The 22,363-nt window shown below is 48.6% G+C and overlaps 1 protein-coding gene across 6 annotated transcripts in view; it reads left to right on the top strand.

The window, feature by feature from the left end:
- Positions 1-22,363, top strand: part of SH3PXD2A (SH3 and PX domains 2A) — a 219,290-nt gene that overhangs the window by 138,146 nt on the left and 58,781 nt on the right. For 3 of the 6 annotated variants that reach the window (XM_032190926.1, XM_032190924.1, XM_032190929.1), the window contains 2 exons: positions 9,658-9,705; positions 18,433-18,564. In XM_032190926.1, coding sequence (XP_032046817.1) covers positions 9,658-9,705; positions 18,433-18,564 — 180 coding nt within the window. The remainder of the gene's footprint in view (positions 1-9,657; positions 9,706-18,432; positions 18,565-22,363) is intronic. The other 3 variants (XM_032190925.1, XM_032190927.1, XM_032190928.1) reach the window with 1 other exon arrangement.

Below are 22,363 nucleotides of genomic sequence, written 5' to 3'. Positions count from 1 at the left end.
ACTTCTCAAATTCTGTCTTTTTATAGATGTCTCTGTAATGCTCTTATCCCTCAACGGGGAAATTAAGCAGAGCTGAGAGAGGGACGGCAACTCCAGCCTGAGGGCCTCCGAGTGAAGGAGAAGCAGAGCCCTGTGCAGGTGTTGCCCCACCTTTAGGGAGATGCCTCAATTGCTGTTTGAGTTATCAGGGATAGATTTTTCCACTTTCTTTGTAATTACAAAGGAGAATGGCTTAACACTTTGCTCTTTTCTGGGTTTATTGTGGAGCTATGCTCATCACCTCAGAGCTCAACCTCTTTGGTCCTGTCACACCACACATCTAGCCTGCGCTTACAGCTCCGTGGCTTGTCCTGCGAGTTTCTTTTTATAAATGACTTTATTTTCTTAACTTCAGTTTGAACTGCCTCCTTTGAGGTAATATGGAGAAAACGAATGGCGTGTGCTAGCCCTTCTGGGCTTAATCATTCAGCGGGCTCACAGATGTGTGAGCCATTAGCTGGACCTGCGTGGCTGGGGCTGTTTCTACCTGTCCCAGGATCTAGGAGTTGACCCCAGGGATGAAGTCTTGCTGGCACAGCTATGAATACGGAGTCCCCTGCTAGCTCATGGCTCTCTGGCAGGCGTTTAGCTGAGCATGGGTATGGGGAGAGAGGAGGACGCAGAGCTTCCAGCCTTAGCAGGTATTTTATGATACTTATGAGATGGGTTAAATGTCTTGATTTCCTTCTGCCCTTCCTCTCCCCCTGTAACCACCAAGAGGAAGACTGAATCTCTTAAATGAGCCTTCAAAGAGGCTAAACCTGAGAGCAGGCTTATCAAGATGTTGGAAAAATCCAATTAACTACCGTGGTGAATCCCACTGCGAGGCTGCGCATCTTCTGTCCGGGTGATAACTCAGCAGATGTCTCGGGGCGACCTGTGTGGAGTGCATGCGTGACGAAGCAGGCAGCTGGTTGTTGCTTAATGAACCTGAGCCGAGGTGAGAGCAGCAGCAAAGCTGAAATGTGGTTTTCAACCCAAATGCTAGTTTCAGGCATTCTGCTCTCATCGTTCATTTCTCTCTGACATCTGTCTCCCTGTACTCCATCCGAAAGGAAAGCTTTGGCCAAGAAGGGTTTTTGTTTGTTTTTTAAGGCAGTGAATGGGGATCTAAGCTTGTCCAAGCTCATGGCAAGTCCCCAGGAACATCTTAAACCACACAGCTTGGGCTCGGTGTCTCAGTCCTTGCAAGAACTCTGTGGTGCGACGTGATTCCTGCAGGCTGAGGCACGTGCTCTTGTTTGTGCCCTGATGAATCACATGTGCGTGCCGTGCTCCTCGCCTTGTTTTCTGCAATTAGTCCATGCAGGAGCAGTGATGGGGGCTGCCTTGGTGTCCTCAGGCTGGGTGCTGGGGCTGGCCTGGGGCTTTTGCCAGCCGCTGCTCTGCAGCTTCACGAACGTGTGCGGACAGGAGTGCTCCTGCTCAGCAATCAGGATCTCCTCTCCCGCTTACAATTAACCTCCTTGGCTCCATGTGCTAATTACCACATGGAATTTAAACACCAGAGCAGATTCTGGCAGAACATCTTGGTTCTCACTTAGTGTTTTTTTCCTTTTTTTTTTTTAAGCAGGAGGATAAAGGGAATTAGTAAGAAAAGAAGGGTAGAGTAAGCAGAAGCGTAGCAACCGAGGCCCAAAACAAAATTTAACATGTGGTTACTGGGGCTGCACATCCTGGGCCTGGGTCTGGAGGGAGCCAGGAGTTCTTGACCCTGATGTGCGTCCTCGGTCCAGTTCCTGATGGCAGAGCTCCCTCTCCTCACAATGGAGAATTAATCCCTCTCCTAGCGAAATGTGCTCCTCTCTCACTGCCGTTCCGTTCACTGGCTTTTGCCTGATGTAATAATTCCCCAAGCAGCTCGCTTTCTTTCCTGATTTATTTTAATCAAGTCTGTGAGTTACCACGTAGCTGAAGCAACGTCAGCTCTGCCAAAGCAGGGCTGTTCGCTCTCTGCTCAGCTGCACCGGCACCGAGAGGGGTCTGAGGAAGAGCTCTGGCTACGCCGGGCTGTCTCCATCCCCGTGTGTGACACCGTTTTGCATCTCTGGTCGTGGTGTAAATCTGTCCAGTCCACCCTCCAAGCCCAGCCTGGGGGATTCTGGCAGGAGGAAGCTGATCTCGCCATCCTCCTCGCACACCACATTTTTAACGTCGCTGTTTAAACTGAGACGCTTTGGCCTTCTGCCTGAGGCTACTGAAGAGAAGAGCAGATAGAGGAGTTTATTCTTTTTCTTTCAGCCTTCCTGCTGACGAGATGTGTAGCCTGCTGGCTGTACGGGCTCGCTGGCCTCTTCTGGGTGGCCCAGATGCCGGGGGGAGGAAGACAAGGACAGGAGAGGAGCAGTTGTGTGTGCCTTGTGTGGGCTTTCTGCTTCGCCGCCCGGCTTTTAAGCTGAAGTGTGGGGACAGGGTGCGGGATTAGGGAAAGGAATGTGTTTGTGCTCCCTGCGCTTCCCAGCTCGCAGCTAACACTGCGAAGAGCCCCGCGTCGGGGGGAGAGGGCCGGGTGGGCAGGGAAGGGCTGCAAGAATGAGGTGTGGCTGGAGCACGGCGATGGAAGGCAGGACAGCGTGCACCCTGCTGAATGCCCCATGTGTGACCCAAAGGGGTGTGATGGCTCTTCTCCTGATTTTTTGGGGAGTCCTCTGTTCTCCATCTGCTCCTGTGCTGCCTTCCTGCTCGGTCTGACAAGTGGCAGATGGTGCTAACGCTGCCTGCGTGGGTTTTTCCTCTCCTGCACGCAGGGAGCTGTGGTATCAGGTTTTCATTTTGCTGCCTTCGATTAGGCAGGTGAGAAATGCACTCAGGGGCTGGAGTGCACCGTGATGGTCCTCAGCCTCTGCAGGAATCTCTGCGTGGCACCGGCAGGCTCCGGCTGCATGGGAGGAGCAGAGCTTTCACCTGGGGGTTGCGATAACAATATCAGGCTGGTGAGCACCTGAAACTCAAATCTTCTTGTGAGAAGGAAACCTGGATGGCAGGGTGCGTGGCCTTAAAATACTGAGAGCACTCAGCCCACAAACAGTGTTCCCTAAGGGCCTGAAGCTTAGGGCATGATTTTTTTTTCACCGTCACATTTGGGTTAGCCTGTGCCCAGCCATGTGACAGGCAAAACCTTTACCAGTCTGACATGGCTGGGGTGGCTCCTCTAATCAGAGGTGGCTGCAAACATTCCTTCTAGGTGCTCAGCAGGGGTTATCACATATGTATCAGTGGGCCAGCTCAGCCTGCTGCCAGCTAAACCAGGCTGCCCGGACACGCTGCTGCTGCACTGCGCTCCCTGCGCTTGGCTGGGGGACTTCTTGCAGTGGGGATTTGATTCTGGCTCTTTTTTTTCCTTTCCTTTTTGAGTGTTTGAGCCATGCACGACTCCTGGCATTCCTACGTACCTGTGACTTTCCAAGTGTGATGGCCGGGGGCTCTCTGCCCTCCTCCTTGGCAGTGTCAAGGACTTTTTCTTACCCCCCTCAGACGAGTGATGCTCTCAGTTTGTACAGCTGTAGGTGTGGGCTGGTGTTCAGATATTCCAGGCAATTTCCAGCAACTCTGGGAACTTCTACAAAGCTGTATGCGCAGGGAGCATAGCACTCATGTGGGAAGCAGCCCTCCCCTGCCATGTGGAAAGAGTTAATGTGCACGATGGCTGCCAGAACAAGCCCTAAACAGCCCTGTGTACTTCTGGGCTCGCAGATGGGATTAGGACGGGCTTTTGCAGAAGTAAACAGAGTAGAAAATTGGGACTCCATGTTTTTTTTTACCCCAAGCTGTTCCTCCTGTAAAGGACAAAGGGCTGAATGAGGCGGCTGGCGTGCAGCGGGTAAGCAGGGAGCTGTGCTGTGTGCCTCACAGGCAGCCCCTCTCACCCCACAGCTCCGTCCCGACTCGGGCAGGGACTCCTCGGCTGTGGCTTTCTCCCCGGCAGGAGCGAGTTATCCAGATGATGAATTTCTGAGTCACGTGAAAGCCAGATGCGAACCTTTTCCAAGCAGCGTGTGTGGGTCCGGCGTGCGCCAGGCAGCCCTGCTTACGTGGCAAGTGGAAGTGGGCTGAGACGGGTGTGCAGCGTGGTGCCGGGGAGGCGAGGAGCCCCAGCAGCTCCGGGGCAGCCGCTCCTGCCCAGGAGGGGATGGAGCTGCCCGGGCTCAGCCCCTCTGCTCCCACCCTGCACACACACGGCCCCTCCGAGCCCTGCCTGTCAGGAGGCTGAGCCCAGCGAATAGGACTAAAATTAAAGGGTTTATTTAATAAATAAACCTGCTGTCAAATCCTCTTACTCCCGTGCTTTAGCTGGATTTGCATATTGGGGAAATGCTGGGGATTATCAACTAGCCAAATATTTGCCGAGATGTAGCTCTTCAAGGGACTGCCTGTCGAGCAGATGGCGTGTGGAGTGGAGGTGATGCTGCTCTGCTTTAGGTGTGTGGGAGAGGAGACATCTCTGTGAAGATGAGAGACTTTAAAACACACCAAGTCTCCATTTGGGGGGAAAAAATACAAAACAGACTCAAACCAATCTCAGTATTCCTTCAAAGGCTATCCTAAAACACTTGCTTTAACGGTGCCGCCCCAATGTCCCAGCCATAAGAACAAGGGAAGCTTATTTCGGCAGCTGTGGGGAGGGCCAGGGTCGTTAGCGGGCCCACCCTGGGTCAGGCACCGGGCACAAATGTTGGTTTTGTTTTGGGTTCCTCTGGGACATCAGTGGCACAGCTAAACAGGATGCCTTGGGCAGCGGGGATTGAAGCAATCGACCAAAACACTCGTAGCCTTTCTGTGCCATCCTCCTGTTTCTCCTGCTCTCTGTTGTTTTCTGCCTAATTGAATGAGTTAATTGTGTGAGCCAGGGGTGTGTGAAAATGGTTCTCATTCAGGCTGAGGCTCGTCTGCTTTTTTTTCTTTGCAATTTGCTCTACAGCCATGTTGTAGAGCTACAGGTGGACTCTGATACAGGACAACTGCTAAAAGCAGGTACTTTGGTTCCTCAGGGGTTGGTAACACCCCATATTTTGCCCCCCTCCCATGGTCTAGCTCTGTCGTATCTCCTTACCTTCCCATTTAACCACTGTCAAGCCCCAGCTGGAGGCAAAGAGGCTGGAAGAGAAAAATGAGGTTGTCCCTCAGCTTGGCTGGAGAGGAGGGAAGGGCAGTGATGAGTTGGGGCTTACCTGTTCTGGGCAGCGTGGTGCCCTACCTGAGCAGCTAGGACATCTGGCACTTCATTTATACCAGCACTTTGGCATGCTTGACCTCGGAAATCATGAATGAAATAAAATTTTAGCTTCTATTTTCAGTTGTGCCCTAGGCGAGGAACGTTTCAGTGAACAAGGCTCTAGCCTTTTCTAAGAATTGGGCAGTTTCTAAGAAACACCCCACTGCAGCTTTTTCTTGCTGATTTATCAAATACCACTGATGGGATGAGAACACCCCCGTTGATCTCTTAGTGCCTTTAATGGTGATGGAGGAGCAAAAAGCATTTACCCCCCCAGCTCCAGCCTGAGAAATCACTGGACCACCAGTAAGTTCTCTGGAGTGGAGCACTGATTGCTGACTTCCCAGGAAGTCAATACAGTGTCAGTTCAGTCTAAAATTATATTACTTACTATTTTCACCCTTCTGGGTAAGTTGGGGAGGGTGAATGGCTGGGAAATGAATCTGCAAAAAGCTCAGCTGCATTCACCACTGCAGCCCTTGGCTATCTGAGCCAGCAGTGTTTGATTTTGGAGAGGACTAATGCCCTACAGAGCTGATCCCAGTTGGAGAAGGGCAGTCCCTTTCAGGTATCAGCATCTCTGCAGCATGGCCACCTGTTCTTATACTCCATTTCTCAGTATTTTTTGCTGTACCCCGTAGCTGCAGAGCTTTGTGGAGACTTCAGGATTCCCAGGTGACGTTTGAGGTAGAGCTTCGAGAGAACAGAAGAGCCTGTTAGTTAAATGTCTCTATTGCTGCTATCTGTGTGGAAGGCAGCTTCCAAAGAAAGGTCATGTCTGTGTAATTAAACTTCTTTTATAATCCTAAGCAAGGCAGTCCCATCCAGTTTCCTCATGAGGAACATCTCTGGCAACAATATGCACCCTGTCAACCTTTAGGCTGGAAGCAACATCTATTTAGCAGTATGAAATAATGGGTGCTGTACTCAGCGTTGAGCTGAGCCTTTGAACAATGCTATTGACAGAAGGGAACCTGCATCAGGTGGGAGGGCTGTGTCTGAGGGCTTTGCACCTGCTGGACCAGGACCCGGCTGGATGTGCAGGGCTGGAGCGGATCACGGGCGTGGATGTGGTAGCTTTGTGCCCGTGCGTTCAACCCTAGATGTTTTCAGGCGTTTTCCCTGAAGCTTTCTCTGTTCTAGCTTTATGCAAGACAAACAGGCTGCTACTCAGATGGGATGAGCGGGGCTGTATCGCTGCGAAGCGTCAGTCCCCAGCAGTCTGGCGCCTCTTCTCTCCCCAGCAGTGGGAGGAGCGGCAAACAAATGGCTCTCGGTGGCGGCAGGAAAGCTTCTGGTGAAACCTAAATAAAATCATGTTTCGTGTGTCTTAGTTCACCATGACGACTGGCTTAATTAAGCCTTCAAAGCCTTTGTCCCTCTAATTCCTTCCTTCCTTCCCTTCCCCACCTGAGGACTGGGGCTGGCCCATCCCGGGGTCCCCCAGCTCCCTCGCAGCAGCTCTGGCGGGATGGAGCTTTTTCTGTGGCTATTTCTGGGCACTGTGGCTCTGAAGGGAGCCTCCTCAGCGCTCTGCACAACTGCCTTGGCTCCGTGGCTTCGCTGTAATTTATGGACCTGTGTTTCTTTGGAGCTTTTAAAAATAATTCCGATCAGAGGGGTTTGTTCTGGCTCCAGCTGAAGGCGGCAGTGAGGACCGGGGGGGGGGGCTGGCGTTAGGAGCAGAGTCAGGATGCCGTTGCCTTAGGAGTGGCTTGCTTTGAGCAGGCAGCTTTAATTTCCCTTCCAAATACTGAGATTTCCCCCCCCCACCCCTCCTCCAAGTCATCTGAGACCAGCCGGCGCTTGGCCGTGCAGCGGAGGGGGAGAGGAGAGGCAGGAAGCGAGGGTTTGTTCGTTTACCGTTACCAATCCCATTGGAAAGCGGCTCCAAGCCCTGTGCAGAATTCCAGTAAAACCCTGTCCTGGAGGGGAAACCCGGGACCGTTGCAAGCTTGTGTTTTGTTGGCGTGGGCACAGCGTGCTTCGGGGCCCTTGACCTCGTCCCCGTACCCCGGATCCCCGCGCAGCTCTCCGTTTGAGCTCTGTGCGGGGCGGAATCCATCCCTAATGTCTGATATTTTTGTTATTTGTAGGGGGAGCTCTTAGAAGCTGGTAGCAATTAGAGCTTAAACGTCTTGGAATAAAAAAAAAAAATCCCCAAGAAGGAAGTTTAATGCTAAGCAGATGTGCGGGAGCAGCTGAAATATGCTAGCTGTCTTCTGCTTCAGGAGCAACCTCATCTACATCTCGCTGCTGTCAGGCTGGGGCAGCCGGGAGGTGCTGCTGCTGCTGCCTAGATGCCGGGGAGCCCGCATTTGGGACCTGGGGGGTTGTTTGCCAGCTACTATTTAGTTTGCCTTCTTATTCTGATTTGGATAAATCAATGGCTTTGACAAAGAGAGAAAAAGGTGGTGTTTAAAAGCAAGGAGCTTTTTGCTTTGCCCCTTTACGGTGAGCATCGTTCCCCATCAGTTAGATGTCATGGGGTGTTTGTAGGTGTGGGGCTGAGCTCCCTCCTTCCCTTCTTGGGCAGGCACATCCAGGGGAGCCCATACTTGTCTGAAGCACAGCTTATTCCCTCTTTTCTTAATCGTTGGCTGTCTCAGCCTCTTGCTGCCAGCTTCGACTGGGGCAAACCAAACCCTTCCCGCTTGTTTCTCCATCTTCCTCATTTATCACTGCCATATTCAGGTTCTTCTGCCTGGAAAAAGATCTGACGGCTGACTGACGTTCGTAATCCTCTTCCTGAAGGCGGTGGAAGTGTATTAAAAAGCTAATAGACAAGTTGCTGACAACAACTCCTTCACACCCTTTCCCGTTTGTGCCCCGAGCCTGTAATAGAAACACGCCGCATATTCCCTCTGTAAGCTGAAGCACGGTCGCCCTGCCAGATGATTTCCTGTTGCACTCTACCAGTGCAGAGCCCTCTCTTAATGACAACCCAGAACAAATCATTGCAACTTATCGTGGTGTATTCTGCGCTGTATGTGACAGTGCAGTGCGTGGCTTTGGGGTCTAGGAGCTTGGAAATTTCTGCCCTTTTTTTTTCCCAGTGGCCACTATAGAGAACTTGCTGAAAAGCGCAAGGCCAAATCCATCTGAATTCCAGTCTTGCTCTAATGCAATTAAACTTGCGGGCCCGATATAAAGGAAGAATTTCAAAACCTCACCATTCCTTTAGTGCTGAGGAAATGCAGCGAAGTGTTTCTTGGACCTCAGGTTTCCAGTGGGAATGTTTGAAAGCTGTTTCTCAGGCTTCGCACTGTGCTAGAAATTTCTCAGTTAAATGCGTGCTAGGGATATCTTACTGGCTGCTTTTCTTTTTCTTTTTGCTGTCTTGATGGTATTGTGTGGGTCAAAAGACAATGTCAAGTCAAGTAGACACGGCCACCAGTACAGATCAACCCTCTCTCCCAGTACCTGAAGGATGCATCGTCCTTGCTGGTATCTGACAGCTCCAGAACTGGGTTCCACATTGCAAATGGGTTTTAAAAAATGTGTTTTGAAGTTGTCAATATTCAGGAAGTTCTCAGCCTGTTGTATGAACACCTCCCCATCCCTTCTCCCAGGCTATGTGGGGGTGACAGCTCTCCTTACGCTCCCTCATCTCCCAGAACGGGAGGGTTCACGGGTTCTTATTTTGAAATGAGGGCCAACCTGTTAACTTCTGAGACATGCTTCCAGTGTATTCAAACAAAAATAGCATTTAATATTTGAAGATTATTCCCAGAAACCCAAGCCAAGTATTTACACCTCCTTTCATGGAGGGGGAGGGAAAACTTTTGACCTTGTTGATAGTAACTGTATCAGCTTTGTCTTTAACCAGATTTCTGCCTTGTATTTTTGGCTAAAAAAAGGGTATTTCTATTTGTGCTTTGAATATACCTTCATTGGAGCTCTGTGCTCTTTTCCATGGGGCATTATTTGACTGTTGTTGCTTCACTTACTGCAGTACCAGGGTAGCAAAATGCTTGTAGAAACGTGAATGGATTTGCTAAGCTCCATCTCTGTGAGTTGCCTGTTGGTCTTACGGGGATCATTAACAGCTGCAAAGCTAAGTACTTTTGCAGGTCTGAGACTTAATGAGTCAAGCTGTCTCTTGGTATGCATTTCCTCTCCTTTTGGGAATAAGCTCAGAGTGTATCTCATTCCCTGATCTCAAATTTGGATCACTACAGATCTTATAACTTCTGTAAGTCACCTAACTTTTGTTTTACCTGGGTAGTTTGTGTGACTTGACCTTTAACTGAGTCCCCACCACGCCAATGCAACTCCTAAAGAGAAGTTTAACGTTTCTTTTAATGTGTTTTCACTAACTTTCTACTTTCAAACTTGCTGCTGTGACTATTCTTGTTTCTCTAATTACTTTCTCTTTTTCTGCTGCCCTTTTCTTGGATTTCAAGTTTGGATGTCCAGTTTGTCTGAGACTCCCAAAAAGAGCGTTGCTCCAGGTAACTTCTCGTGTGTTGGTGTTCTGCATGCCATTGAAAAGTCTGTTTAAATCATGTGGTTTTGGAGTTGTCTTGAATATGGGTCTCTCCTGGTGAGTATCCAGGATCTGTTGTCTGCCTGTGCATATTTTTTATGATGCATGAGTTATGACAAGGACATTGCTTTTCTGACTCCTGTCTCACCCTGCTGCTGTCACTAGATGATAATTTTCCTGTGTGACATCTTCCTTGTCCAGCTCCAGACCCACAACCCAAAGCAGCTTCCCCTCTTGTGGTGCATTGACCCTGGCCTGCAGCTAAGCACCTGCACAGCTGCTTGCTCGCTATCCCCATGGGACGGGAGAGAAGAAGAAGAACAAAAGTGAGAACTTGTGGATTGAGATAAGGGAAATGAACACAAGAGCATGCTCATTCTTTTTCTGTAATTCTCCCTTGCTTTTGCACAGTAGGTAGAAGGGGTGTTTTATGGAGCATATGGGACTGAAGAAGATGCAAAACTTGCAAAACTTTCATGGGAGCCTCAGACTCCGTGTCACAAGGAGTCAGGAGGGAGGAGGGATCAGGGAAACAACTTATAGAAGTGTTAAGGCTTGGGGACAAGTAACCCAATACAAGGCAAAAGCTAAGCTATATAGTATAAAGAATTAGGTTCTTTTCCTGAGTAATCAGTAGATTTCTCTGCAAATATGTGTTGCCTGATATGGGATACCAGAGAATATTCTTTTATTCTCTTCAAACTTAGTCTGTAGCTTGTGATAGTTCCTTTCTGTGAAGGATGCAGGCATGGGCACCCAGTCAGTTAAGGCCACCCATAGGTTTCAAGGCAAGGATAGATGGAAAAACCCTGCTGCTTTCCACACCTGACTTACTAAATATCCAAGCTCATGCCTTGTTCAAAGCATGTAAGCAAAAACCCCACCGTCCTTGATGGATGAGTGCCTGCTTGTCAGAGGCTTTTAGTAAGTCATACTGCTGTGGTTTCAGAAATGCTATCTTTGACAGAAGTTTAATACCCCCCGGGGGATGTTGTCTCCAATCTGAGCAGAACAGGTCTGATTTCAGGGTGGTAGCTGGACATAACAGTGCAGAAATATCTGAAGTATTCGGTCACAGGAGCCTGGTGGTTAGCGGGTCATGAGGGAGTTCAGACAGAAACAAAACGGGACTGAGCAGGAGGGCAACGTGTTGAGAAGGAGACAGAAGAGGTGCTCTTTGGGAAGAGTGACAAGAAGCCCTTGGGTTGTCTGGTTTGGGGGAATTGGGGTTGTTTTTCTGACTTCCTTGCATCTCTTGGGACTATTTTATGTTGCTATCTATAACATGGCAAATTAAATACCAAGGCTTTTAAGCTCTCTGAAGAGAAAGAAGGTAAAATCTTATTAGATAAAATTCCTTCATTTCCATTGACTGCTTTTAGCTAAATGCATGTTGCTAGTTTGGCTCCGAAACCCGTGCATGATGATAGGGCAAATAAGTGACTGATTGCACTGCATAGTGCTCGAAAAGGGAGATGCTGATGCACAGTCTCACAGTGAAGTCACACTGCCCCGGTCTCTACCTCCCTAAACTGTTCCAGTTCACGTGATATATATCTGCTGCCCATCCAAATGACCCCACATTTCTTGCACAGCTACGGTTCAGTTCAGACCTGCCATGGGCCATATTGCAGATTAACATTAGGGTTGTTGGGGGCACCCCAACTGCCGTTAAATTCCTTGGCTGGTTTGCTTGGTGGGATGTGGAGTAACGTGAACGTGTTGCCACGCTGAGCATGACTAGGGAGAATGCCAAAGTATATAGGTGACTTCAGCCTGGTGGAGGACCCGGTCTAGCAGCTGTGTGAAAAATCTCCAAATGGTTTAACAGATCTGTGTGCAAAATACTTCAGTTTTCTTAACCGTTGCTACCTGTAACCTAGTTGGTTGGGATTGCTGTTCAGAAAGCCAACTTTCCAAGAAGGAGTGGAAAGAGGACTCAACTTTTTTTTTTTTTTTTTTTTTTTTTCCTTTCACCCTCCTGCCTCTAATTTTTCTTGGCGCTCTCTTAAAACCTAGCAGATCAAAAATAAAAAAACTCAAAATCCTAACAAGCTCCAGTTGGCAAAGGTCAGCGTCGAATTGCTCCGTTTGTCAGGATTTTATTGGAAATGCTGCTGAGGGCTGCGAAGGAGGAAGAAACAGTAGTGGTGTGCTCACTTGAGAGAGTGCCTGCCATTTACCGTGGGCCAAGCTCGTTCCCGATGCGCTCCCTGTGGGGCTGTGTGTTGCTGCTGCTTTTAGCTGTGCGTCGGACACGTACTCCGGCGCTGGAAGCCAGGCTGCCTTCAGGCTGCCACTTGTCCCAGGCACTTGAAGGCTTACCCAGATCTCCCTTCTTAGAAATGCGAGGGAAAAATAAGCACCCCGTATGCTGGGGAAGGAATCCAGGAGTAACGTTAACTTTCTGCTGGCCGTATTTCCTTCTCGGGGACGGTGCGTGCGTTTGGCTTGGGCTCCCTGTGGCTGTGGGTAGCAGAAACCCGTGGGGCCCAGAGGGAGCTAATGCAGCTCATGGAGTTGCCATCTGTGCCTGGTTTCTGCGTGTGCAGCCAGAGGGATAACGAAGACTTGAGGCTTAGCTGCTCTGTGAGGAACCTATTGCCCCATCACAGAAAGGCTTGCGGAGCTCATAGGTGCTGTGGGGTGGAGGAAGGTGTGTGCGTGGATGCTCACTTCTGGAGAAACTTCTTGTGCATTATTATGGCTGCTATCTCAGGATGAGAGGTGTTGTGCAGTGACTTGGCCATCACTGGGTGCGTGGTGCTCAGCCTCGTGTCACTCTCCTGTTCTGATACTGGGTGTTGGATGAGGTTTTAGGCCAAACTTCTCTGGCTTGGAGTCCTATAAGTCCTAACCCATCCCTTTCTGCTTTTAATCTTGCCATTGTCTAAAAGCAGAACGTCACCTTCTTCAGAAACTCCAAGGAATTGCTTTGTCCTTAGTAAAAGAGCTACCAAGCTGAGCTCAGAAAAGGAGCCATGGAAATAACAGTGTATTAATAACCCATTTGGTAGCCTCTTGCAAATACTAATTTTCATCAATAATGGGACAAAAGGGGGTTTGCCAGTATTATTTTATTGGTAGGAGCCAGAGACTGGGCTGGACTTGTACTGAATTCTTCTCATTATTATAGGTGGTGCTGAAGTTCTCTCTCTGCCCCTAAAGTTTCATGGCTCAGAACTGCTACAGCAGGAGCTGCTCATCTGTAAAACCGAATGCTGCTAGGACGGGGGGATTCCTGCCTGGCAGACAGGATGGAGGTGGATCCCCTTCCCTAATGACACAAGCCGCATCTGACCTTTTACTGCCATGAATAATTGACGTGCAATTATAGGCTGGATTTCGAAGGGGAAGGGGGGCTGAGGATGGCCAGGCTGGAGTACTCATCTCCTGAGTTGAAGGCCTGATTGCTTGGATCCTATAAAGAAACTGAATAGGAATAGAACCTACTTTTCTCTGAATCTGCATTGTCCCCAAGGAGATCTGTGGAAAGCTCCGCTAGTCTCATCCCACGGCTAACTCCAGGAACTGGTTAGTTTGGGAACTGCTTTTGAGTCTACTCCAAGACCCTGAGCTCTTGTGTAATCTCACGTGCTTGTCATGGTAAAGTCTTTTTTATCCTTCGTGCAGTACTTAGCCCAATTTTTAGGCAGAACTAAGCTCTGTATCTTAAAATACTTTGGGCTAGATCACTGGCAGAAGGCTCAAAGAAAACACGCAGCTATAACGTGTTTATTGACCACGGAGGCGTGGACCTTCTGATAAGAAAGGAGAGAGGTAAAAGCTTTAGTTAGGCAAAGAAAATGTGTGTGCTTAAAGCTGAGGGTGTGATTGCTGTGAGGGGATAGACCGATCTGAAGATTTTTAGTAGGCTTGGTGCCGTTCTGGGCACTCTTATTCTTTAGTCCTTGTCCTCTTCTTTCTCCAAAGGAGTTTTCCCGAGATGTGCAAAGGGTTACCCTTGAGGAATCGGCTCTATCAAGAAACCACAGCAGTAGATGTAAGCTCCCACAGCTGTCCCTCGCTCTGACTGTGCCATGTGGCACGCTGTGACACTGGGATGCCTTCCACCAAGCGCCCCGTGCGAGCCCCATGCGTGTCCCCAGCAGTTGTGCCCGCAGCTGAGGAGCCCGACTACCTGCCAGCTGCTTCGTCAGCTGTGACTCACGGTCAGGGCATTTTCTGACCGTTTCTGTGGTTTTGGCTTTCTTCAAACCTTCCACTGACCAGCCCAGTCCGAAGTCATTTAGTCTGGATCTGTAAACACTTGATTGATAATCATACAAGGGCGATATAAAAGCCCGCATGCTGTATAGATTAAAAGAGCAGACATGTTTATAGCCTGATAACAACAGAGTGCTCTGGCAAAGATCGGGAGTCTCAGATTTCCATATCCAGATGATTTTATTTTTGGAGTCCAGTTGGTGGTTTTAATTTTTTGGCTATTGCAAAACCATCATAGGTTTTAGCTGTTGCAACACAGGAGGAGGAGGAGGAAGAAGCCGCTTGGAACAGGCGCCCTGTGCTCTTATTTAGGAGGTAGTTGCTGCTCTCTGAGTACCGCAGGAGGAACGATGCTCCCTCCTCGCTGCCCGGGGAGGGGGACGGGGTGCGACTGTGTCACTTCATAGCACCGGCTCTGGGGGGGGGGGGCACGGACAAGCTCCGATGACATTTCTGCCCGGTCCCGGGAAGGTAACCGCAGAGGTGAGGAGCGGGAGGATTGTAAAGTGGAGCCCTATGGAGAGGAGGAGGGCTATCCTCAAGACTTTAACCAGGAAACGGACTCGAGGCAAAAGTAACCGGAGAGGCAAGCAAACTCTTATTTCAGCCAGCGATCTATCGTGCGCTCTGCTCGGGGGGAGGGCTTGCAAGTTGGAGCTGAACCCAAGCACTAATGCTGCTTTCGGGGGGGAAATGAGCAGGGGGGGCTTTACCGGGCACATCAGCCTTATCCTATCCTCTGCTCTCAGTTTCTCCTGCTTACACTGAAGAAGCTTTAAAAAAAAAAAAAAAAAAAAAAAAAGTGGGTCTGCAATATCCACGGGGCATTGCAGAGTGCATGTGAACTTGCTGGGGGACCCGTGCTGCTCTGCATCCCCTTTCTCCAGCGTGGCTCAGGCTGAGCAGGCTGCGTCCTATGTTACAGCTCAGAAGCGCCCACGGCAGCCAGTGTAATTGGTGCTGCGCTCTCTGCAGTGTTGCCTGCCTTGTTCTTTTTGCATCCCCCTTTTGGGGGGGGGAGGCAGCCTGGGGTCTGACAGAGCAGACCGGTGATGTTTTGGGGATCTTAAGCGTCACCGAGAAGTCACTTCTTTGAAGGTGTGCCCCGGGGATGGAGCTGAGCAGGGCTGAAGTTCTTACCCTGCTGGCTGTGTCTGGAGGGAATGTAGTAACAGCCTAAACCAGACTACCTAGAAAACATTTAAGGCTTCTAATTACTGGGAGAAGCTGTTTGCTTTTCTATTCTCTTCCCTCCCTTCTTCCCTCCTTTGCTATTGGTGAAGTCCTCCCTACTGAGCTGTGCCTACTACTAGGAGAGCATCGCCCTGGGAACTCCAGGGACGCCCCGACATGTCCCAACCCCAAAAAAGAAGGGCATGATCTGCTGTACCTATAAGTGAACAGGTTTATTTGACCTTGGTTACGTCCTAGACCATGGAATTTATCACCCTATTATTTTTGCCTTAATAGGAGCCCTATAGCACTTAAAGAAGCTTCTATTAAAATGTTCTCCTAACTGTACGTGTTGCAGCAGCCACTGCTGTGCCAAAAGCCCTCCTGCGGGGAATACTTCATCCAAGGCAGGGCAGGATAAGCAATATTGCGATGTCCTGCTGAGTTTCAGATATCTGCATGCAGATATCATCTATCTTTTTTTTTTTTGTTTGTTTTCTTATTTTATTTTTGGAGCTGTGGCAGAGGATGGGAAATGCTCCTTCTCTGGCTTCTTTGCTGGCCAAGGTGCTCCCCTGGTGCGTGGTCCCTAGGCCAGCATGGGTGGCTGGCAGTGGGGTGTTTGCCAGCCCGTGCTCGAGCCTTGTCCTCTCTTTGTTCCCAGCAGGGATGCATGCACCTCGTGAACACCAAGCCAATGCTGTGTGGTGTCTTTTCTTTATCTTATTCCTGAGAAGCCTCTAGGAGATTAGAAAGAGAAGGTGTGGAGTGGCTACTTACTAAGTAGCTTCCTGCATGTCCTTTTTTCCCTTTGCAACTGTTCAGTCTCTCCTTTGCCTTTCCATACTCACTGAATTCTTTGCTGACGCACAAACATATTCCCATGATGACTTTTGGTTTTGGTTAGAGAACTGGTATGTGTCTCAGGACAAAAACGAAGCGGGGGTTGTAGGTGCTCCTTGCTTATATAGGTTGAAGGAAGATGCTGCTGCTGCCCCGTTCTAGGCTGTCTGGAAAAAGCAGTGTGAAATGGGGGAAGGCACCACATTGCACTCCAGATACCTGAATTAGCACTGTTTTAATGAGAACAATCATATTAAGTTGGTTGGTTGCAAACAGAAATTATACTTGTTTAGAATGAACAACTATGGTGAAAATTTTTGTTATAAATCTTAAGGTTGTCAGTTCTTTGTTGTGGTCTTTTCCCCCCTATTCATGCTACTGGCTGTGGTTCAGCCATCCACAGAAGAGCTAAATCTCTTAAACACAAGCTTCTAGAGGAGATGACTCCTCTTTGCAGAAAATTAACCTGTGGAACACAAGAAGAGTCAGAGGCACGCTTAGGGAGCAAGGAAGTTGTCTGATTTTCTGGACTTCTTAAGACTGGTCCAAAGGGAGACATTGTGATAGTGCTTCCTTTCAGGAAAATGTTGAATTAATTACTTTTTGTTTAAGGATCTGCATTTCACAGGATGCTGTTCTAATGGCTGATGCACTCTTTACCTCTCTGTTGGCAGGGATGCTAATTATTTGCCTGCAGAATCACTTTGCATCCTCAGCCCGAACACATCCGACCGTGCTGCTTTTGGAAATGCGGCGCTGAGCATCCTGTGCTTGGCTTGTAGTCCCCTGACTTGTCTGGTGGACAGCTTCAAACCATGCTGCTTCCTTCCTGTCTCTTGGAGTTAATTTGTCTTCAGAGATTCAGGAGACCTGGAGCCTGCTCCTGGCTCTGCCCCCGTCACGTGAAATGGGGCTCTCAGAAAGCCATACATCTGCTTCTGTCTCCCCTTTCCATCTGCATCTTAATCTAGAGAGACAGGAACTGCCTCGTACTATGTAAAATGTATAATATGCTGTTGGCCCGAGCTGCTCTGCCTTAATAGACAATGCTGCAATTCAGGAAACCTGTGAAATAATTTTGCAGGGAGCCATGCGGCTGGGGGCTCTTGGTGCAGGAATGGTAGGTGCTTTTTGTTCTGCTCGGACGCTTTGCAGGACGTGAAAGGAGGAGTCTGTGGGCAAACTAAGAAACCCTGATGTCCTGAAGGTTTTCAGGACTTTGAGAGGCAGTTTCCAGGCAGGAGCAGGCAGCCTGCCCTTGCCTGTGCTGGAGGTGCAGGCGCCCCTTTCGTGCTGTTCGTGTTGCATCAGAGCCGAGGCACACCATCAGCGGCGAGCAGCGCTGCGTGACCATCTCCTCCGGGTCTGGTATGGCAGCCTGCCTGCTTCACGGCTCCTCCCCAGAATGCACGATTTCTCTTTGGGGGTGGAAAAAATCAAAAATAAGCAAACAAACAGAAAACCCACCCGAGAACAACCTGAGGACTGTGGGGGGAAGGGAGCAGAACGGTTATTTGGTGCCTTTTTTTCCATCCCTGTTTGTATGAGAGCCGACACTCATTCATAAAGGGCTCGGACAGCCAAAAGCCTTCGGTATGAAACGAAACTGTACAACTGGCAAGAGTGGCTCAAAGAGCTCCAAAAAGGCACCGAAGGGCGATGGTGAGGGAAGGGGGACAGCCGGGACGCCACGTTCAGCCCCGTGCAGGGGCTGTTTCTGCAGCAGGGAATGCGGAACTGCGGCGCTGGCGGGGGGCAGGCGGGGGGTGGCCGTGTTTTAGCAAGAATCTGGCGCTATAACTTTTTTTTTTTTCTTCTTCTGTTTCAAGTAAACACTCTTCCCCGCCCTCCCTCTCTCCCTCCACCCCACCTCCCTCTCTTTCAATCCCGCTCATGTGTTTCTATTTAAGGGCTGCAGTGCAGACGAATATGATTGGCATCTACAGCCCCCTCTTGACTTTCAGCTCAAGCCTTTAGAGTGGAGAAGGAGCTGAGACGCCAAGGGGAGAGCTGTTTTTTCTTTTGGTTTACTGGGGGGATGGCTCAGCTGTGGATTTATGCTGCTTCTGCCCAGGATTTTTCGCTCTGAATGGGAGCAAGGATTGTGGAAACCATGTTGGGAAGAGGTTTATTTTCAGAATCCATCATGAAACTTTGCAACTAATTCACTGTATTTTCAGCTCCTCTTCAAAAAAAAAAAAAAAATATTTTTTTTCTTCCCCTTTTTCTTCTTCTTCTCTCCAATGTCCCTCTGTGCTGCTGGGTTGTGGGCCAGAGGAGGCTATTTCTATATGGCCAGCCATTTGGGGATATGCTGCGAGCCAAGGTTGTTTGCTGATTCGCTTGGCTCTGGTGACAACTTGGCCTGTCGTGAATCGGATGGACGGAGGTCGCTCTCGAGGAGCCATGGCTGGAAGCTGGCTTACGGCTTGCTTTTTCCCTTCCCCAGGTGCTGATGCTAGCTCTGAACCCATGATCCTGGAGCAATATGTGGTGGTGTCCAACTATGAGAAGCAGGAGAACTCTGAGATCAGCCTCCAGGCTGGAGAGGTCGTGGATGTCATAGAGAAAAACGAAAGTGGTAAGACAAGTTTGCTGCTTTTCTCTCTTCCAATGGCCGGATTTTTGCATGTGTTCCTCTCCTTTCGGTTTCTTCACCGCGACTTGCAGCCGTACATTAGCTCCATCTGGTACAGTTACTATGTCTGGCTGAGGATGTTGAAGTTTCTCGATGTTGATTTGGGCTGGAGGCCAAATGTTGCCTTCTACTGTAAGAATGTTTCATAGGTTTTGTGCGTTAATTAGCCAAAGTACACTAATGGAAAACGAAGGTGAGGGAGAGAAGGATCTGCAGCTAATGAAGCTGATGTGTAGTAGATGATATCGTTGCCATGCTGTCTCTTCAAGTCTCTGTCAGCATTTCCATTACTAACTCCCTTTTTGGAGGATTTATAGGTTGAGTGTTTAAAAATTGCTTCGGATGAAACTTGGCTTGACAGCGTAGCCCGTGGCCCAGAGCTCAGTAGGGAGGGGAGAGAATGTGCGTAGACAAATACGTGGCCATGCACGGCTTCAAAAACTTGTTGCAGAAGTGTTAATTGGGGAATTTTGAGGCAAGGAGGCAGAGCCTGTCCTGTAAAAGCGAGATGAAATCCCTCCTGCCATCTATTGAATAACCAGCTTGCACTTGGAAAATGAGCTTTTTGGCAAGTGTTGGCATAGATGTCCTTTGTGTATTTTAACTCTTGGATGCCTGCTAGCTTGGAATCTGCCTGAACAAATGCATGAGGCTGTGTTCATGTGAGTGGCTGGAGCGGGTTAGCAGCTGGTTTAAATAACTGCCTGTCTTCAGCAGCTCCCCCTCCACCCTCCAGCACTCCTTGTGTATTAATCCAGAGCAGTTGTCCAGGACTGTTTTCCAGCCCACTCGTGACTTGTGTGTCCTCATCCAGAGGAGCTGCTGGCACTTGGAGCCACTCGAGCAAAGGCTCCTGGTGTGCGGCTCCACAGCCGGCTGGCTCTGGAGCACACTGGCAGGGGAACCGGGATGCCCTGGTCCCAGCTCAAGTCCATTTCCCAGCGCTCTGAGTCAGGTTATCCACAATGATGACCACACGTTGTATTTATACCTTTTTTTTTTTTTTTTTTTCTTTTACTGAAGCAGTGATTTCTCTGCTGTATGAAAGCCTAATGCTTGCTTGGCTCAGGGCTGCAGGCAGTTGCTGGCCAGTGACGTGGTTTGGTGTCCAAAAGGAGAGTGTGTGGAAATGCACTGGCTAGCAGGAACAGAAATTCTTGTCTTCTGGGTATTGACTGTATCGCTTGCAAAACCAGTAGAAGCCAGAATGCTCATCTGCCCTGCTTCAAAGCCATCCCTGAGATTGTAAGGGGGAGGGGAAATATCTCAATTTCTTCTGGACTAGTGGACAAGCTTCCTCCCTTCCAAGCCTGAGGGTTCCTCGTTGTCAATAATGGGTGTCACTGCTGTCAGAACAAGCCTGGTTATTGTGGCAACTTATATTCATATCCATGATATCCCTGGCTCTGATAATGGCTTATGGAGCCAAGGGAATTGGGTTGTTAAATAATGCAAGAAGTGTCTGAATTTCAAATTACAGCTCCCTTGTGTTTTCTTTTAATGTGGCCTCTCTGCCTTGCGCAGTTCACAGCATATTGTATTGAACCACATGACATGGAGATACAAAAGGGTCTGAGTTTAAGCAGTGGGCCCAGAAATGTGCCTCTTTTAAGAAAACATCCTTGAATTTGGATTACTGTCCTTGAGACAATATTCTGATGCTTAGCAGCTAGATCTCTTAATGTCTATGCAAACAAGAAGAGGGAGTATGGAGCACTGAATTCCATGTTACGGTTCTGCCCATGTGAAAAAACGTCACCAACTGGTGATGTACATCAAGCATCACTTGCTTTGGATGCTTCTCTAAACCGTTCTGGCAAGGAAACCGTGTTTTACTTTTTCCAAGAACAGTACTCTAAACATACACTCCAACTCTCTCCTAGGTTAGGGATACCACAGGAATGACTTCAATACTTCAAATTCTTGTCTCTTCAGCTGAAGCTGTGAATGACATGTAATGGGACTAGCTAAAGTTTTCTGAAGTGTAAGCTTTTGAAACTTGTAACTTACTGTTTGAATTTGGGCATCTGTTTAGTGTAGGCAAGCATGTCTAGAAGACGTGGTTATGAATTCTAAGAATATGGGAACACACTTTTTAAGAAAATATGATTATTGCACTATGCATGTGTGTGGCAATTCATTTTACTGTACAGTTATATCCATAAGTGAGAAACTACAGCTTTTGATTGTATAAACTGGGCTTTTTCCTCCTGATTTTGGCAAGCAGAGATGAAGGTGTTAAGTATGTCACTGCACCAGGGATGGTTTCTGCAATGAACCTCTGTCATGTACAGTCCGCCAGGACAAGAGGGAATTATGACTAGATAGCATGTTAGCTGCATGGCTGAAGTCCTGTTGGACTGGACAGTGTGCTTTGAGTGTGGTGGCTGTTCTGCTGGGCCAGTATCACAAGCTTCCCTGTATGCATACCTGCTTATAACATAGCGTGTGTCTGGTTTGGTTTCTTTTTTTTTTAAACTCTACCTTGGGAAAGCTAAATAGGAAAAGGCACAGCTGACTGCTCGAGTTTTAAAAGCCTTGCCTGAATAGGGTTGCATGCCGATGCCTAGGGACGCTTTAATGGCTCTTTTGTTTCCCAGAGTGGGAGCTGCACAGCTTTGTAGGGAAGAAACACCTTGGCTTTACTGGCCAGATGGCCTTTACACAGGGAAGTTCAAAAGTTGTTTCCAAGCAGTGGTGCCTGTTTTGTGTCTTAGTGGATGTTTTCTTCTCACTGCTTCCAGGGCATGAGCTAGTTACCATGTTTGTGTGCCTCCAAATTGTGTGTCCCCCCCATGGAAAGAAGCACTTGATGCTTTCAAAGGCTGGTGTGCAGGGCAGAAGTAGAGAGGAATAAAAAATCCTCTAGTGTTTGGTTTATTAAGTCTTACCTAGTTATAGTCAGTTAGGTTAACTTCATCTTAAGTGTGTTGCGCTTACTGCACAGCATTACTCAGTGTTTTTGCCACATAAGAGATGGGATTTGAAGCATGTTGCAGTTGGACATGAGCAAACCTATTTGGTAGGGCCTTGCCTCATACTTAGTTTTCTCTGTCAATGAAGCAGAATTGTATAAGCGTGTCTTCATTACTGAGCCAGTGAGAGTTATGACTTGGACATCATTTGAAGTTGAAACTTCTGTTCGGTATTATGACTTTAAAAGCAAGGTCAGTTAACATATGCGGTGAATAAATAATGAAACCTTTCATCTTGGCTGTGGAGACCATGGGTCACTGTAACCTGGCTTGCTGCAGTTGCTGGAGAAGCAAATCTCACTGGACTGAAAGAAGTCTGTAGGACTTCGGTGCTGCAGAACAAATAATGCAGTAACATACCAGCTCTTGGTCTTTGAAACTAAGTTTTTGTAATAAATACCTACCTTGGTTCAACAGAAGTTGTCCTTCAGATCTTCCTCTGAATTCTGGTTATACAAGTGGAAGGCCCACATGGTGCCTGATGTGTCTGAGGGATCTTTGTTTTTTCTCCCGTCAGCTGAGGCAAGAAAAGCTGCATATAGCAGTGGTTACAAATGCATCAAGAGGAAAAATGGACGTTTACATTCTTTCCAGATAGCATCCGGGAACAGGCTGCAGTTACGAGGTCTGTTTCTGCCTGAAGCGACTCATTTGTTTAAATGCACTGTGCAGGCAACCTGCACTGGCTGATGCTATCTAAACATCTCCGAGCAGCTTCAGAAGAATAATGTGAATAGCTGACCTGAGTCTCGTCTGTCCAGCAAATT

Source organism: Aythya fuligula, chromosome 7, assembly GCF_009819795.1.
Source record: "Aythya fuligula isolate bAytFul2 chromosome 7, bAytFul2.pri, whole genome shotgun sequence".
Classification (NCBI taxonomy): domain Eukaryota; kingdom Metazoa; phylum Chordata; class Aves; order Anseriformes; family Anatidae; genus Aythya; species Aythya fuligula.
The sequence above is the reverse complement of the archived record's forward strand: the minus strand, read 5'-3'. Positions and strand labels throughout refer to the sequence as shown.